General features: G+C 34.5%; 1 protein-coding gene across 1 annotated transcript in view; it reads right to left on the reverse strand.

Moving 5' to 3' along the window:
* The window catches only part of TRPA1 (transient receptor potential cation channel subfamily A member 1), a 68,031-nt gene extending 51,712 nt beyond the window's left edge, over positions 1 to 16,319 (reverse strand). Inside the window, exons 1-2 of the mRNA XM_001083172.4 lie at positions 16,247 to 16,319; positions 1,938 to 2,101 (exon numbers count right to left, since the gene is read on the reverse strand). Of these exons, the coding sequence (XP_001083172.3) occupies positions 1,938 to 2,101; positions 16,247 to 16,268 (186 nt within the window). The 5' untranslated portion in view covers positions 16,269 to 16,319. The remainder of the gene's footprint in view (positions 1 to 1,937; positions 2,102 to 16,246) is intronic.
* Between the last annotated feature and the right edge of the window lie 2,222 nt (positions 16,320 to 18,541).

Raw genomic sequence — 18,541 nt, forward strand, 5'->3', positions numbered from 1 at the left:
TGTTCCTGAGATACTGTGTATGTGCTGGAGAAAATATGTTATACAGCTTTTCTTCTAAATTTGGAAACCACCAAAAACCCTCTAGAGTTCAAAAAGCCCTTTACAGTATTACATATGTTTCTTTGTAATGAGTACAACTACTGAGATTTTTACAAAATGATGTGGAACTACCACAGCTAATGAAATAAAATATATAATCTCTCCATCTACAAACTAATGTAGCTTCTAAAAGGCTTTAAAAACATAAGTTGCTCTATGTAGGCGATAAATCTAAATAAAGACAATTAGAAACACGAAGACAAATAATTTTGAGACTCGCTGCTAAGAAATTCTTCAGCAAATATCTCTAGAAAATAAAACCACATGGGTGATTTTAGAAATTTAAAATTTCCCCCTGTACCATATTAATTGTAAAGATACTATTCCAGTGGTTGAAATCTATTCATGACTCAGTTCTCTGGAGTAAGCCAAAAGGCCACAGTTATCATGCTAACATTAAGAAGTACAAAAAATGTCTGTGGCCAAACTGGACATGTCAACAGACGCACCTTGGGAGGCCTGGCTACTTGGTGTGTGTGATTAACTATACATGCCTGACTTACACACACAATTGGCAATAGTGCAAATTCCTGCAACCTGTTTAGACAGCAATTTGTCAATTTCTACCAAAATTAAAGCTGTAGTACCTCTTGACCCTGCTAGGACTTTAACATACAGACATATCCATAAAAGTACCAAGGGACAGACAGAGAAGTCACAGACATACTCTGTCACATGTGTAATAGCAAAACAAAGCTATTTTGTTACATACAAAACAGCCTAAGTGTCCATTAGTGCAAGACTGGTTAAATAAATCATGATCTATTCATACAGTGGAATATTAAGAAGCTGGTAAAAACATGAGGTAAATCTACAAGTGCCGATTTGAAATGTATTCTAAAATACATTTTGTGAGTAAATCAGAGTGGAAATCTGTGAGTTCATAACTTTGCAAATAAAACAAGATCTATTAGCATGTGTGTTTTTGTGTAAGCATTTTTTTTTTAACCTGGAATATACATAAGAAACTGTTAACATGGTCTAACTGTCGAAAGAGATTTGTGATGAGGGTTTGGAGAGACATTTTTAATGATGTCTCAACCTTTTAAAAGAGCCCCTTTCTCCTGCTGACAATCTGATGAAATCCAGTGGTGGACTCTGAGCACCCAACAGCCTTTATCCCTTAGACTATGCCATCAGGTAGTAGCTAGTGCTGCCTTCAGGTCCGAGAACTGCATAGGTAATATAAATGCCCATCCTAGAGCCCCAGGCCACCCACCCGTCTTCAAAAGGTCACCTCCTCCACAGCGTTTCCTGAAGCTCCTACCCCCTGGAGAAGGAATTTGCCACTCCTGCCTCTGTTTTATTGGGGACATGTTCTGCAACGCTTTATGTGCAGATAATAGGTTTCTCTGTTTCACTCTGTTAGAGCAGAAGGCTTGTCAACCACCAAAACTCTTAAATAGTTATCCAGCGACTACTAGATACAGTCATTCGGCTGTTTGGTTCTAAATAAAATCTACGGAAAGGTCCAAGTGAAACGGCACACATTCCAAATTGTCCTGATTTTAGGCAGCTGCCCAATCTTGTGCCAGATGATACAGGTACTTTTTGAGTAGGTTTCCCCGGACTACAGTAGCCAGTCCAGGAGCAAGAATTCGGTTGGACAAACAAGCAAAAAAAAAAAAAAAAAAAAAAAAAAAAAAAAAAATTGATAAAGCGGGCGCTGTGTAGGCGCGTCATGAGTGGGGTCTCCTCTTGGACTGTGAACACATCCCAAAGCTTGCAACCTCCTGGCCACCCCACGCTTTCTCCAAACCAAGTGCCCGCAAGGAAACCTCCAGCCCACCCCCGCCCGGACGTCGGAACCCCTCCCGACCCGCGGGCGCCCAGGGTACCTTAAGCGTTTCCTTGCAATCGTCGGTGTCGTCCTGCACATCCTCATAGACAACACCCTGGGACGCCTTCTTTTCTCCAGGGCGCCACATCTTCCTCAGGCTGCGCTTCATTGACCCCACCCCGGACGCCACCTGGTGCAGCTGCTCAACACGCGCGCGGGCACCTGAGGCGAGAGTGCTCTGTCAGCCAGCTAGGCGCTGGGTTCTGCGCGAGCTGGAGCTCCCCAGCGTTGCAGCTCAAAGGCAGCGAAAAAGTCCCTCCGCCGGAGCGCCGCACAACTTCTGGAAGGAGTTCCGAGTACCGCGCTACTTTTGTAGTGCAGGAAGCAGGCGGGGCGCGGAGAGGAGGTAGAAACCCAGACCTCCTTCGCAAAGAGGGCGGCGGCGCCGCGTCTGCCTTGGACTCGCCCCTGCAGGGACAAAGTGACTCGCCCGTCCCGCTGTCCTGCAGCTGCAGCAGCGCGCTCCCAGAGTAAGCGTGTCAGGTCGGGGTGGATGCAGGGAATTTGTTACAATAAACACACTAAGAGCCCCCTTGCCCTGCCCCCCAACCGTGTATGTGAGTGTGTGTGTGGAGTGGGGGGACGGTAGAGAGAGGAAGAGAGAATGACTGTGTACATTGAAAAGATTTTTAGTTTTCAGGAGTTTTTTCTAACTAAAATCGTATGGACCTGTCTTTCCCACCACGTGCACCTTCTTCTGGGGGCCTCTTTGATTTGGAAATAAAGTTTTTAACAAAACTTCTCGTTCCAAACATTTGGGAAAATAGCTAAATCCTAGCACTGGTTTGAGGGACTAGATTAAGTCCCTGTGAATATCAGGTCTCGTTTCCTGTGGATAATAATATTGATCCCCCTCACGCTTTGGTGTTTAAAGGTGGTTAATAAAAAGGTCAGGTTAAACGTAAGCCACTGCTGACTGGTGCAAGTTTGTTTGTCCCCAGCTTTGTATGAGAGACTTATATTTATAGGACTGCTCTTCATTAAGTGTCAATTGTGTAGAATAAAAGGTGTTCCCTCTCAATCGAAGAGGCTGGTTCTACTTTTATGTGCAGAGAAGGGAGCCTCTGAAACTGTTGGTGGTAAGTTCAAGTTAACAAGGCTAGAAAGCAAGAAACCTTCTTTCTAAGGCTGATTATACCTTGCACAGGACAGAACGTAGCTTTGACAGTCTTTTGCTTTGACAGACTGTGCTTCCTGAAGGCCCTGGATTGTCGTATTCACCTGCTCATATCCAGCACTTAGCCCAAGACCCCCGTGGATCTAGGACCTGGCATAGAGGTGCACTCAGTAACGGTTTGTGGACTGTCTGACCTAGGGGCTATGGTGGGCTGAGTTTAGGGCCAGGCAGAGTGGACATGATGACGTTGAGGAACCATGAAAGGTCCCCCCAAAACTTCCAATGGGTATGGCAGGTTGCCATCAATTCCACCCCTGGAGTGGAATTCCTTGGAAGGATTATATTGAACTTAACCACATCATGAGTCCATGAGTATGACTTGCTGGAGGATACAGGTGTTTGACTTCACCTTTGCACTCTTTTCCCATCAGCATCTGTTCCGGGTGTGTAAGACAAGAATCAGTTGCACAGCTTGCTATGATTTAGTTGAAGGAGGTAATGCATTTGGAGAAACCAATAAAGAAAAGAATCCAAGGGTTGGGTACAAAGAATAACTCATTGAGCCATTGCTGTCTACCTGACATTTTCCATATACCGAGTTAATGTTTTAAAATGGAAATGCCTCATAGGAATATTAAGACTTTATTTTTTATCATTGACTATTTTGATCAATAGCTTTTCTCACAACACTTAGCTGGAAAGGGTCACTAAGGCAAAAAGGGAATAAAGAGGATGTTCAAAGTGGTCATTTTGGAAGCTGGGGCAGTGAGCATGTCATGGTAGCAAGCATCAGATACTCTGTTGGCCCCGAGAGACAGGGGGCGAGGGGGGTTGCGGGGCAGGGGAGGGCAGCGTGGCCCGGTTCAGGGAACTCCAGCAATGGACGGTTGAGGGGAATTGTGGGAGAAGATTGGCTCCAGGCCAACAGCACCCCTCCTTTGTAATATCCCCTGGGGTCAGCTGCCAGCACAGAATGATGCTTTCTGCATTCTTGCTTCTCTACCCTATTGACATTCCCCAAAGCAGGTATTCTTTTTAATTTGTCTTCTCTGTCTTTAACACTGAAAAATACAGATGGTTAATATTATAAATATGAGTATTTTCCTGCTTTCTGCTTATAAAAGCAAAGAGATTAAAAGATAGTTTAATTTTTAAAAAATATTACGAGGGTCTTGTTCATTTAAGGCATTTTTCAGGCAGTGTCTTCCTAAGACCTCTCAGGAATTCCCATGACTATTTCTTCTTAATTGTTAAATTATTTCCTACCCATCAAAAATATATTTTTCATAGGCAGGCAGGACAGCTTCCTCTAATTGCAAGATTAATTGCAAATCTTGGTCTTAAAATGCAAAATGTAGACAGGAACAAGATGGTAGCTAGCTATTTACAATCAGGATCTTATTTCATTTGAAGTTTATTGATGAATAGCAATAATGTGCAAGCTTTTTATATCAATTATACTTTTAAAATGATAATTATTAGAGAAAAGAAACCTTGCTAGAAATTTTCTGAAGGGTAATTTTTATTATCAAATTACAATTTGACATCACACAGGACCTTATTCGAGAAAATGAAAAGTAATAATAATAAATAATTTTATTTAAATTATGAGGGAAAATATAGTTATATGCATATATTGTTCAATAACATTTTATGAAAAAAATCTAAATTACCAAAATTCTCCTTAATTATTTTGTTCCTTAAATTTAAAAATGTTTTGTTTATAAATTAATTACAAATATATTTATTTTTAAAGTCACTAATCCAGATATATTATTAATGAAAAGGGGCCCAATATACATACTAAGGAAAATAGCATGTTTTATGAAAAAAACCATAAAATGCACCCATGGAAAGTGCACAGTGTGATGATTTGTGTAGTAAATGTATACAGTTATACAACTATCTATGTAATCCAGTTTTAGAATATCTCCATCAATTCAAAAAGTTTCCTTAGACCCAGATGTAGTAATTCCCTCCCCCACCCAGACCCCTAAGCAACCTTCAATCTGTCTTTGGAGCATAGTTTCTATAGTTTAGCCTTTTCTAGAAATTTCAGATACATGGAGTCATACACTATGTAATCTTTAGCATCTGGCTTCTTTTGCTTAGTATAATGCACTTGAGATTAACCCACATTGTACTATGTATCAGTAGTTTCTTCCTTTTTATTGCTTAATAGTATTCCATTGTATAGATATACCATATTTTCTTTACCCATTTACCAGTTGGTAGACATTTGAATTATTTCCAGTTTGGGTCTATTATAAATAATGCTGCTATGAACATTTTCATACAAATCTGTGGACATACATTTTTATTTCTCTTGTTTAAATAGATATCTAGTAGTGGACTTGCTGAGTAATGTGACAAGTATGTGTTTAGCTTTGTATGAAACTGCCAAATTGCCTTCCAAAGTGGATGTACCATTTTATATGGCCTCCAGCAGTGTATGAGGATTCTACTTACTCCATAGCCTCACAAAAGTTAGTATTGTCAATCTTTTTTTTTATGGTCATTCTAGTGGTATATACCATTGAGTCTTTAATTTAGCATTTCCCTAATGGCTAATGATATTGTCCATATTATCGTGTCTTATTAGTCGTTCATATATTTTCTTGATGAAATGTTTATTAAATTCTTTTGCCTCTTTTGAAATTGGGTTGTCTTCTTAATATTAAGTTGTAAGAGTTCTTTATTCTAAATATAACTCTTTAATCAGATAATTTGCAAAGCTTTTTTCAGAATCTGTTATTTCTCTTTATTTTCTTAATAGTGCCTTTTGAAAGCAAAACTTAATTTTAATAAAAGTGTAATTTGTTAATTTCCTGTATTGTGTTTTGGGTGCCTTATATAGAAACTTTTGCCAGTGTAAAATTAAAAAGCTTCTCTTCAGTATTTTCTTCAACAAGTGTTAGCTCTTAACTAGATCAATTTTGAGTTAATTTTTGTTCAGGGTGTGGGATAGAGGTCTAAGTTCATTTTTATTGCATATGGATATACAACTGTTACTAGTTGTTAAAAAACTATACATCCCTCATAGAATTGCCTTCGAACCATTGTCAAAAATCAATTGACTACAAATGTAAGAGTTTGTTTCTAGACCCCTATCTTCTTCCATTGATTAATATCTCTATATTTAAGCCAATACCACATGGTCTTGACTTATATATTCAGGTTAATAATCTCTTGTCAGATGGGTAGTATGATGGTTAATGTTAGGTGTCAGCTTGACTAGATGGAGGGATGCCTCAATGACTGATGAAGCATTGTTTCTGGGTATGCCTGTTGCATTTAGTCTATAGATAGATTTGGTGAGAAGGGCCATTTTAAAAATATTGAGTCTTCTGATCCATAAACATGGTGTATTTTCAATTTACATAGATCTGTCTTGATTCTCTCAGCAGTGCTTTGTAGTTCTCCATGTACAGTTCATGCATATTTTTGGTTAAATGTATTCCTAAGGATTTTATTAGTTTTAAACTGTTTTAAATGAAATGATTTTTTAAATTTTACCATCAGATGATTTGTTGTTTACAGAAATACAATTGAATTTTCATAATGATCTGTTTTCTACAGTATTACTAACTTTGCTTATTAATTCTAATAGATTTGTAAGGGACTTTTTAGAATCTTAAACATACAAGACAATGCTAATAAAGACAGTTTGCTTCTTCCTTTTGCAAATGTATGCCTTTAATTTTTTTTCCACCTCAATCACTGATTAGAAGCTCTGGGACATTGTTGAATATAAAAGGAGAGAGTGGATATCCTTACCTTTTCCCCAATCTTAGGGGAAAACAGTATCTTTCAACATTAAATATTACATTAAAGTAGGATTTTCATTGATACCTACTATCAGGTTGAGGAAAATATTTTTATTCTTTGTTTTTATCAAGAGTAGGTGTTGAATTTTGTCTGATGCTGTCTCTACAACTATTGAGATGATCACATGTTTTTCTCACTTATTTTATATTAATAGATATTCTAATATTAAACCAACCTTTTCATATGTTACAGGATTCAGGTTGCTAATATTTTGTCAAAGATTTCTGTGTTTAGGCTCAAGAAGAATATTTATCTGTAGTTGCCTTTTTTTGTGATATCTTTGTATAGTTTTGCTATCAGTAGTGTAACAGTGGCCTCCCTGAGTAAGTTTTAAAATGTTGTCTTCTATTTTCTGAAGTAGTTTGTATAATATTGGTATTTTTTTTAAAGGTTTAATAGAATTCACCATTGCAGGCCTTTGGGAAGATACTTAATTACTAATTCAATTTTTATCTTTTATAGAGCTATTTTGATTTAATATTTTTGCTTGAGTAAATTTAGGTAATTTGTTGAGAAGTTTGTCCATTTAATCTAAGTTGCTTATGTATTTGTTGGCACAGAGTTGTTCATAGAATTCCTTTACAATCAATTTAGTCAATCAGTTTCTTGTAGGGTGTGTAATAATGCCCCTTCTTTCATTCTTGTTTTTTGTCATTTATGTAATCTCTCTTTCATAGCTAATAGTTTATCAGTTTCGTTGATTGGTTTTCAAAGAACCAACTTTTGATTGTATTGATTTTCTCTATTGTTTCTCTACTTTTGGTTTCATTTTTTTCTCTCTTTAACTTTTCTTTCTAATTATTTGGGTTCAATTTGCTCTTCTTCCTTTACCTTTTTGAGGTAGAACATTCAGTTGCTTATTTGGATCTTTCTTCTAATGTAATTATTTAAAGATACAAAATGCTTGCTCAACTTTACAGTAGCTGCATCTCATAAATTTTGATTTGGCATGTTTTCAGTTCTGGTTTCTTCTTTGGCTCACAGATTACTTTTGGAACTGTGTTGCTTAATTTTCAAGTATGTGGGATTTTCCCAAAATTATTTCTGTTGTGGATATTCAGTTCACTCCAATTATGATCAGAGAACATACTTTGTATTGTTTCAATCCATGTGAATTCAAATGTAGATTTGTTGAAACATTTTATGCCTAGCATATGGTCTATCTTGTAGACTGTTCTACATACACTTGAAAATAATGTATATTCTGCTATCATTTGGTAAAGTTTCTGAGCAGGTATACTTGAGTGATAGTGTTGCTCAAGTTTTCTATATTCTTAGTGATTTTCTATTTATTATGTCATCAGTTACTGAGAGTATTAAAATATCAAATTATAATTGTTAAATTGTCTATTTCTTCTCACAATTCTGTCAGGATTTATACTCCATTGAGAGAGTGTCTCTGTTCTTAGATGTATGCATACTTATAATTATTGTCTTCCCACTTTTTATCATTATGAAATTTCCTTTATGGTCTTTAGTAATATTTCTTATTTTAAAGTCTATTTTATATGATATTGTCATGCCAGATCACTTATGCTTACCATTCACATGGCAGATCTTTTTCCATCCTGTTAATTTTAATCTATTTGTTTTTAAACTATTTCTTATAAATAGCATGTAGTTGAATCTTTCTCTTTTATACAGGTTGACAGTCTCTCCCTTTTAATTACAATATTTACTCATTATATCAGACATTTAATATGATTATTGATATGGTACTGCCATTTTAATATTTGTTTGTATCACGTCTTTTTCTTTCACTCTTTTTTTCTCTACTGCCTTCTTTTGTATCCAACAATGGTCTTAACATGTCATTTTAATTCGTTGGTAGATTGTTTAGATGTTTTCAAGTTATTTTCATAGTATAGTGATTACAATGTTCATCTTTAACTTATTACAGTCTACTTTAGGTTAATACTTGTTTAATTCAGTAAACTATGGCAATGTTGCTCCAATGTATCACAATTTCCTCTCCCATTTTATGTTATTGTCATATGTAATACATTTGTACATCTATGCATGGTATATACTCTAAAATGATGCGTTATGATTCTTATTTTAAACAATTTCACATTTTTAAAAGAAATTAAAAGAAGAAAAGAGGATACACATACACATACACAGACTTTTATATTTGCCTACTTATTTACCATAGCTAGTGGTCTTCATTTATTCTTATAGATTTGAGTTACTGTCTGCTATTATTTTCTTTCAATATGAAGGATTTCTTTTAGAATATCTAATAAGGCAAGTCTGCTTGGAAAATAAAATAAGGAATACTTTTTGCTGGATATAGAAGTTTTGTTTGATAGGCATTTCTTTCCTCACTTTGAGTGTTATTACACTGCCTTCTGGCCTCCATTGTTTTCAGTGAGAAGTCAACAAATTATCTTATTTTTTTTCAATGAGATAAGTAGTTTTTCTTTTTCTGATTTCAAGATTTTTCTCTGTCTTTCAGCAACTTGACTATAAGGTATCCATGTGTTGACATCTTTGTGTTTTACTCTCTTAGTGTTCATGAACCTTCTTGACTTTGTAGATTAATACTTTTTTTTCAAATTTGAACAGTTTTCAGTCATAATTTCTTCAAATAATTTTTCTTCTCTGTCTCTTACTCTTTTCTTTTTGGGACTTCCATTATGTGTATGCTGGTAAATTTAATGTTGTCCATGTTTCCGTTCAACACTTTTAATCCTTTTTATCTCTGCTTTAGATTAATTTTTATTGATCTGTCTTCAGGTTTACTACTTCTTCATTGTTCCCGAATCTGCTATTGAGCCTACTAGTAAATTTTTCATTTATATTGTTGTCTTTTCAACTCTAGAATGCCCATTTGGTTCTTTTTGTTTTTAGTTTCTATTTATTAAAATTTCCTTATTGTTTTATCATTGTCAACATATTTTCCTTTAATTCTTTGAAAATGTTTTCTTTATCATTCAACATCTTTATATTAGCTGATTTGAAATACTTAACTGCTAAATCTAATATCTATGCCCAAACAGAATTAGTTTCTGTTTGTTGCTTTTTCCTCTTTCTGAGTATGCGCTACACTGACTTGTTTCTTTGCTTGTCTTATAATATTTTGGTTTATAACTGGACATTTTAGATGAATATTTTAGCAACTCTAGGTTTTGATTAATTTTTTAAAATTTTTTCTGTAACTTTCTCAGACTTAAACTGTAGAATCTGTTTCCCACATGGTTTGTAGCTACTGCTGTTTCTGTTCAGATATTTTAAATTTAAATTTTAGTTTTTATCCTGAATTCTTGGAGTCATTATCTACATGAATGTGTATTTCTTAAGTAAAATAATCGCTTTTTTATTGTTATTCAGTGAGTTGAAAGCTGGGTACTAGTTAGAAGAGCTGAACATATAGTCACAGAAACGAAAGTTGACAAATTTCTATAGATCAGTGTATCTGCTTCTTATTCTTATAGTCATTTTAAATTTTATTTCAATCTGGAATTTCATTAGGCTATAGAACTGTTTAGGTTATAATGTATTTTAGTTTTAGAAGCACTCACCTATTATACCATTAAAATATGGTATATTTTAGGGATCAGCATTTGACTGTATTTTTTATTTTTGTATAGTTATTGTCTACTTAGATTTTTCTGTCTTCTTGAGTTAAATTTATCAATTTTTAGTTTCCTTGAAAATAATCCATTTAATGAACATTTTTAAAAATTTATTAGGATTCGTAGTATCTTCATAAATTTCTAAATCTTCCCTATATCTGTGGTTCCCACTGTCTTGCTTCTAATGTTCATTTGTAATTTGTAAGTTTTTTTTATTATTTCTTAGATATTTGATTTTTTAAAGAAATAGCTTTTGGTTTTAGCAATCATATTTTTTATTTTTTGTTTCTTATGAAATATTTTTGCTTTTATCCTTTCTATTTAACTTATTTTACATGTGAAATTATTTCAGAATTGATTTTGAAGTTTTTCTAAAAAATTATCTTGGTTTTTGTCTGTTTTAAATTATTTTATACATGCACTTAAAGTTATTTTTTTTTTTTTTTTTTTTTTTTTTTTGAGCCAGAGTTTAGCTCTGTCACCCAGACTGGAGTGCAGTGGCACAATCTTGGCTCACTGCAACTTCTGCCTCCCTGGTTCAAGCAATTTTCCTGCCTCAGCCTTCTGAGTAGCTGGGATTACAAGGCGCCTGCCACCGCACCCAGCTAATTTTTGTATTTTTAGGAGAGACAGGGTTTCACTGTGTTGGCCGGGCTGGTCTCGAACTCCCAACCTCGTGATCTGCCTGCCTCAACCTCCCAAAGTGCTGGGATTACAAGCATGAGCAGCGTGCCCGGCCAGTGATAAAATTTTATTTGAGACTCACTTTTGTTGTCTCATCAGTGTTGAAAAGGCATTGTTTTAAAAGTTATGTCTTACTAACTCTAACAGTTGAATTCTAATTTCCTTTTCAATGCAAACATTGAAAATGATGTTTTAAATTTTCAATGGCTAGGAACTTTTTTAAACTAACTTTTTCTTGTTAGTTTGTTGTTTTATTGATAGTGCTCAGTTATCTTATATTGCCTACAGTTTTAAAAAATTTGGTGATATTATATTGTCCAATATATATGGCTGAAGTTCCATTTAAGTAGTATTTTTAATATGACATTTTATACAGATTCATTAGCTTAATGTTATCAATTGTTCTTCAAGTCTTCTACCTCATTATTTTTCATTTACTTGATATGCAAACATCTATGGTAAGGAATTCCACCACAGCTGTGTAATTGACAGTTTAGTCATGTATACAATCAATTACTTAATTATGTACTTATAAACTATGTTTTTAGTACAGAAATGTTCATACCAATGGTGGTAAATTTATACCTTGATGAATTATAATCTAATCAATATGAAATATATATATTTATCTTCTTTAATTTTTTATACTTGAATTTCATTTATACTAGATATTAATACTGCCATACCATCTTTCTCTTTGTTACTATTTTTCTAACATATTTTTTTATTTTCAACGTTTATCTGTACTTTTTTTTCCTTTATATGTGTTGCATGCAAGCAGCTTAGAGTTGGTTTTATTTTGTTTTTAACCTAATCTTGTTTTTAATTGGGAAGTTTATTTATATTTATTGTGATCGTGGATACATTTGCATTTGTTCTTTTTATATAACTTTTAAAATTTTTCCTGTTTTCTTTTTTATTTTAATTCCTCTTCCTGGTTAGGTTCACCTTGTGCATTTTCTTTTAACCTTTACTGATTTGGGGAATGCACATTCTACTTTTTCTTTTTTTTTTTTCTTTTTTTTGAGATGGAGTCTTTCTGTGTCGCTCAGGCTGGAGTACAATGGCTTGATCTCGGCTCACCGCAACCTCCGCCCCCTGGGTTCAAGCAATTCTCCTGCCTCAGCTTCCCGAGTAGCTGGATTGCAGGCATCCGCCACCATGCCTGGCTAATTTTTTTGTATTTTTAGTAAAGATGGGATTTCACCATGTTAGCCAGCATGGTCTCGATTTCCTGACCTCGTGATCCATCCGCCTCAGCCTCCCAAAGTGCTGGGATTACAGGCCTGAGCCACCACTCCAGGCCCTTGCGCATTCTACTTTTTCTTATGATTTTCCTTAATTTTAACAATGGCACTTAAGCTTAAGATTTTTGTCAAACTCAAGAGTTAATGATTATCTATATCTTCCTTATTTAAAATATAATAAGCTTAGGTCTTCCTTGATCACTTCTCCCATCCATATTTATACATTCTGTATTTTTTTGTAATTCTTTGTCTTGTATTCATATTAGTTTTTCGGTATTCTATACACACATAATTCTTCCAGACAGAGGTGGTGTGTTGATACTAAAATTTCTAAGTTTTTGCATGTCCTTAACTGTAATGAAGCTGTCCTTATTTTGGCCTCCTATTGTTTAAATAAATACAAAATTCTTTCAAAGTCGTTTTATCTCAGAAATTGGAAGATTTTGATGTTACTTTTTAATATCAGTTTTGCAGATAAAGTATCATATCAATCTGTTTCTAATTCATTTCTTTGTAAGTTATTTAATTTTCTCTCTAAAATCTTTTAGAATTTTTATCTTCTTGGTGTTCTGAAATATCACCAGTATGCAACTCAATAAAGATCTTCTATTGTTTACCTTGTTCAGTACTGTAAAATAATTATCTGGAAATATCATTTCAATCTAGTAATTATGCTTCTTTGGCTTTGGGAAATTTTATTCCATTATATTAGTAGTATTATTTATTTCTGCATATCTCAGGCATCTTTTCATGGCAAGTGGTAGGAAAACACAACTAAAATGACTTGACGAAAAGATAAATTAATTGATCCCAGTATTAAAATGGCCTATGTTGGTACTTATTTAAGACACAACTTTATCCAGAGTCTCACTCTCATTAAAGCGGATTTTCTCTTTCTTTTAATTTTTTTTATAGGAAGAAATTTTACGACATGTTTGAAGACTCACCTCTCTATCTATGGCAGTCTCAGGCTGAAATCTGCCAAGTTTATGTCCAGTGGTATGATCACTGAATTTTCTACCAGCTCTATAAAATTCTATGTATATTACTGGCTGTAATTGGGTTATGAATTCAATTTCTTAGCTAGTCACCATAGCCAGAAAAACAATAATCTGATTATCCAGACCTAAGATTCATACCCTGTGTTGAAATCAGGCATGGAGCCAGCTGTACCCAAATTGAATTTGAGTAAACTCAAAATGGATTGAGAATGGTACAAGAATAGTTTCCATTTCCCTGAGAGAAACTGAAGTATGCCATTGGCAAAAGAAAGGAGGAATTGATGTTGACTGTCTATTTCTAGCTGAATATATAGATGCTCCTATACATTCCATTTTCTCTGTTTGATTTTTCTTAGTGCATATTAAAATTTCTTAACCCATTTTCCTTGCATCTTAAGCTTATCATTAACATTTTTTTCTTTGTCCTTTTATATTGTATTATGGGAATATTCTTTGAATTGATCTTTCAGCCCTCTGTTGTGTTTTTCAGTTATATGGATCTATCAAGTATGTGTGTGTGTGTGTGTGTGTATATATACATACATATATTATATATATATTTCATGAAGAAAGCTTTATTTCAAAGTTTCTAATTGAGTCTCTGTCAATGTAACATATTCTCACATTTTAAATTATATTTTATTCTAAAGCCCTGCTTTGCTTGTCCTGTTAACCTCTTTTTCTCATTATAATAATGTTAGTTCCTTCTAGTGTTCAATAATCTCTGCTCATTTTTGTGTTTTAGTATTTCTGTCCACTTGCCTCCTCTAGTCACTAAGATCAGTCTCTTATGACAGAGGCTGGCTGGGCCACTAGGAAGACAGTACTGTGTGCTTCAGCTCCCGTTCTGGGAACAGGAGCTCCTTGTCCTCCCTGGAGCATTGCTCTGCCTCAGGGCCCACTTGCCCACACTCTGCTTTAGCCTATGGGCAGACACTTTTGCTGCCTGTTGCTTAGTACAGATCAGAGAGGGGAGTGGTGCTTGCTAGCCTAGCTCTCACCTTCGTTTCTCAATTAATAACTTGTCTGATGAATGCTTGAAGCTGTCTTTATATCTTGTGGCAACTGACTTTGTGTTCAAGGCTCCTCCTTCACTCTTCCCATCACAGCATTCTTTTGCTTATGTTTAGTTCATGTTTTGCTTCACTTTAACAACTTTGTGTATTCAATCCTGTCTACTGTCTATCTTTCCAGAATCCTGTAACATTTCTAGTCTGTTGGTGGCATTCTTTTTTTCCATGCTGTTTTGGATTTACTTTTTCTTTGAATTTTTTTTTTTTTTTTTTTTTTTTTTTTTCTGTTTTATAGGATTTCAGATGGGAAGGAAGGTAGATATGTGTGTATAGACAACAATCTCAATCCAAGTGCTTTCTTTTAGTTTCTGTGTAATTAAAAATTCTGTTCTGTTTCTTCCAAATCATATGGAAAGGAGAAAATAACTTTATGCCTGTCTTGAAATATTGGAATGACAGAAAAGTATTGAGTCAGGGAGGAAGGAAGGAACTAATGTTCATTGAGAGTCTACTGCTCATCAAGCCATGTCTTTAGTTTGCTGACAACTGAGTTCCAGATGGAAAATTTTGTTTAATATGGATAAGTAATGAGAAAAATTACAAACCTCCACCCACACACCACTTTGACATCTATGAAATGCTCTTTTCTACTGGTAATCAGAGAAACTTAATGTACTTTGTTACAAAGAAACCTAAGCATATCTTGCTCTTTCTACTCCCCAGAAGACAAACTGATTTACACAGGTTATCCAAAGCAGCACCATTCCCAGGGCTCTTGGCAACCATGGTCTAGAGTAACTATGAAAGCAATCAATAAAAAGCCAAATCTGATAAGATTATTTAAAATGTGAGATATAAAAAAGCTAATTAAGTTGGCCTCCAGACAAGGGAAATCTTGCTAAGAGTCATTTGTTTTACAGCAAATCGTATTTCAAATTTTAGAATAAAATAAGATATATACATGTATCTTACTTGTATTAAATTCTTGTGAGTGTGCACATATTTTATTAACTTAATCAGATGATGAACTTAATCTTTCTGCTGTGAATTTTTAATTCTAACTATTTAGCCTGAAGCAGTTGCCAAAATTTGAAATGCATTTCCGTGATATCTGCCAGTGAATGAGAGATATAGTAGATTTCTTCAAGTACAAGTAATACTTTATAAGATTTGGAAGTACATTTTAAGGTACTTATTAATTATAAGAATCTTCTATGATGCAACTCTGTGCACTTAATTTATACCCAGATCGTTTCACACCAGAATCCACAACAGTAAGACCACAAAAAAAAGCTCTTGTCTCATGAAGAATCTTTGCTATTTATTTTAATAATTTTATCATATGTGGAACTTTTAGAAAACTGCACTACTTTATTATATAAAAATATTTAATTGTATTTATCTTAAGTAGCTAACACAATATCTTTAGTTCAAAGTTTGTCTTCAGTCTATAAAGACATTCAAACTTGTTTGACTTTTCAAAAATATACTAATTTATCCCAGTCTAGAGGAAACCTTTTTAGGATTCTAAGACATAAGCTTCTCAATGAATTCTAGGCAACCATAGCTCAAAAAATTCAAACAAAATTAGATGTATAGAAGTTTTTACCTCATCTAGTTCATGGTGGTAACTATGTCAGATTGAAACAAAATAACATTAAGTACAAAATGAGAACTTTTTTTTTACAGTTAAAATTCAAACTGGCATTCAGATGTATATGTTAGTGTAATAATTATACTTATTTTATATATCAGAAACCTGTACTCATCTTGTGAAATACATGCTTTATCCTTTAAATATTGGAAAGTTACAAGATATTGAAGAAAAGGTATGCTTACCTTTCTTCATAAAAATTGACATCCTGTTTCTGATGTTACACAGGCATAAATAATCAAGCGGAGAAGTGTTCCTTTCCTCACACAGGCAATAGGTTGCACCCACTTTTATAGTCTCATATAATCATGTAAGGGGCGGTTCATTCTAAGAGTCAATATTATGCCTTTTTATTAGACTATATGGTGGGTGATCACTATGTATTCATAATTTGAACTTTGAAATTTGATTACTGTCTACTCGAAACCAATCACTTAATTTAATTATTGCTTATAAGTTTGTTTCACCTACCATGGCTCCTTTGTAATGCAAAACCACAAACCAAAGTCCAGTAGTTTCCCCTTATCCATGGGAGATACTTTCCAAGACCCCCCAGTGGATGCCTGAAACTCAGATAATACTAAACACTATGTATACTATCTTTTTCTTACAAATATGTACATATGATAAAATTTAATTTGCGAATTAGACACAGCAAGAAATTAACAACAAAAATAATAAAATGGAACAATTATCAACACATAGTATAAGAAAATTTGTGTGAATGTGTTCTTTCTTAAAATATCTTATTCATTGTACTTGCCTATGCTTGGGCTGCAGTTGACCACAGTAATTGAAACTGCAGAAAGTGAAATCTCAGAAAAAGGATGACTACTGTAGTTAACAGTAGTAGTCATAGAAGAATTACATAGCCTTGGTGGAAAACTAATTACCGTCCTCCTACTGAATAAAAGACAGATTATCAAGAAAAGTAAATGAAGAATTGCAGCATTGTCATTTACTCCTTAAAATCTGTTATGCACCAGTAAATTGAAGACAAAACTGAACTATCCAAGAGAACGTATCAAAATAAAATATGGCAAATTCCCATACCATCAGTATGTATCTGTGTCTTCTAGAGATATGACTCAGGGAAGCATAAACTTCTTAAGAAAGTAGTTAACAAATTATCTTGTGAAAACTATAATGTTTTATTAAATCAAGCTAACTTTAGACATCAGATATGACAACTTGATTGAAAATGCCTCATCTGATGCATTCTCTGTTTTCTGTCCCTAGAGCATTTTTATTCACTCTCAATTATTAATTCAGAAACATTTATTGAGTAGTAACTATATACGACGTGGTATATTAGGATCTCCCAAGAAACTACCAGGTTAATAAGAAAGAAAAGTAGATATTTGCAGCAGAATGTGCAGAGTGTAATATGTACACTAACTGTGGCAATAATGGTTGGTGTCTCAAATATGCAAAGTCCTAAACAGTATTCTTAATCAGCCAGAGACTTTTTTCAACTGGTGGTTCAGAGACCAAGCATTCTACCATAGAGTACGTCTTTCATCTTCAATTCATGGTTTTCTATGTTGTCATGTTCACTTGTACTGAACCATGAAAGGGAAAGAGCATAGAGCAGTTCTAGGGACATTGTTTTGGATCAGGTCTGTTGTGGCCATGCAGCTACAATAATTGCAAGGGAGGTTGGAAAGTGTAGTTCCTAGGAGGAAGAGGAAACACATTTGTCAATAGTCCTTTTCCAGGTGCTGTGGGACCACAGCTATGGATGAGGGTTGGTCAGGGAAGGCTCTCTGAAGAAAGGGATGTCCATATTGTATTGATTTTGTTGAGTTGGAACTAACCAGGATAATATTGGATTAGCAAAGAAAAACGAATGCGAGCAAGATCATCGTAGATGGAAGAGCATGTGCAGATCACGGACAGAAAAGACGATGGTGAAATGAAGAAATTGCAACATGGGTTCTCATGAAGGAATGGAAAGAGAGGAGAGCAAGAAGGACTATGGATGCTTTTGTAATGGGGATGACCACCTTGTAAGGTTTAAGATTCCAATTTTTTTTTTTTTTTTTTTTTTTTTTTTGAGATCACCCGATTAGCATTGTAGGTGGTGAAGTAAGCAGGCCAAGAGTAAGGTCAGTAAAATCAGTAAGGATGACATCACGGTCATAAACTCAGAAAGGTTGAAGTCTTGAACTGTGGCAGTTGAGATTAAGAGTCGGAAGGATTTATTAGACCTCTAGGACATAGACACTACTGAACTTGGAGGACAACTTGAGGGTGAGATGAGTGAAAGTAGGGTCTAATGTGACTTCAAGATTTTTGACTTCCTGGGAAGAGCAGAGGGACAAAAAAGTGGGGTATGTTCAGAGGCAGGAAGAGAAAAAGACTCCGTCATCAAGAAAGCCATGAGTAAACAGTTTTAAAATGGTAGAAAAATATAACTGCAAAAGTTGCAAAAAGGTGAAGAAAATGAGGACCAAAAGGTCTTTTGTCAGGAATTAGAA

Source organism: Macaca mulatta, chromosome 8, assembly GCF_049350105.2.
Source record: "Macaca mulatta isolate MMU2019108-1 chromosome 8, T2T-MMU8v2.0, whole genome shotgun sequence".
NCBI classification, from domain to species: domain Eukaryota; kingdom Metazoa; phylum Chordata; class Mammalia; order Primates; family Cercopithecidae; genus Macaca; species Macaca mulatta.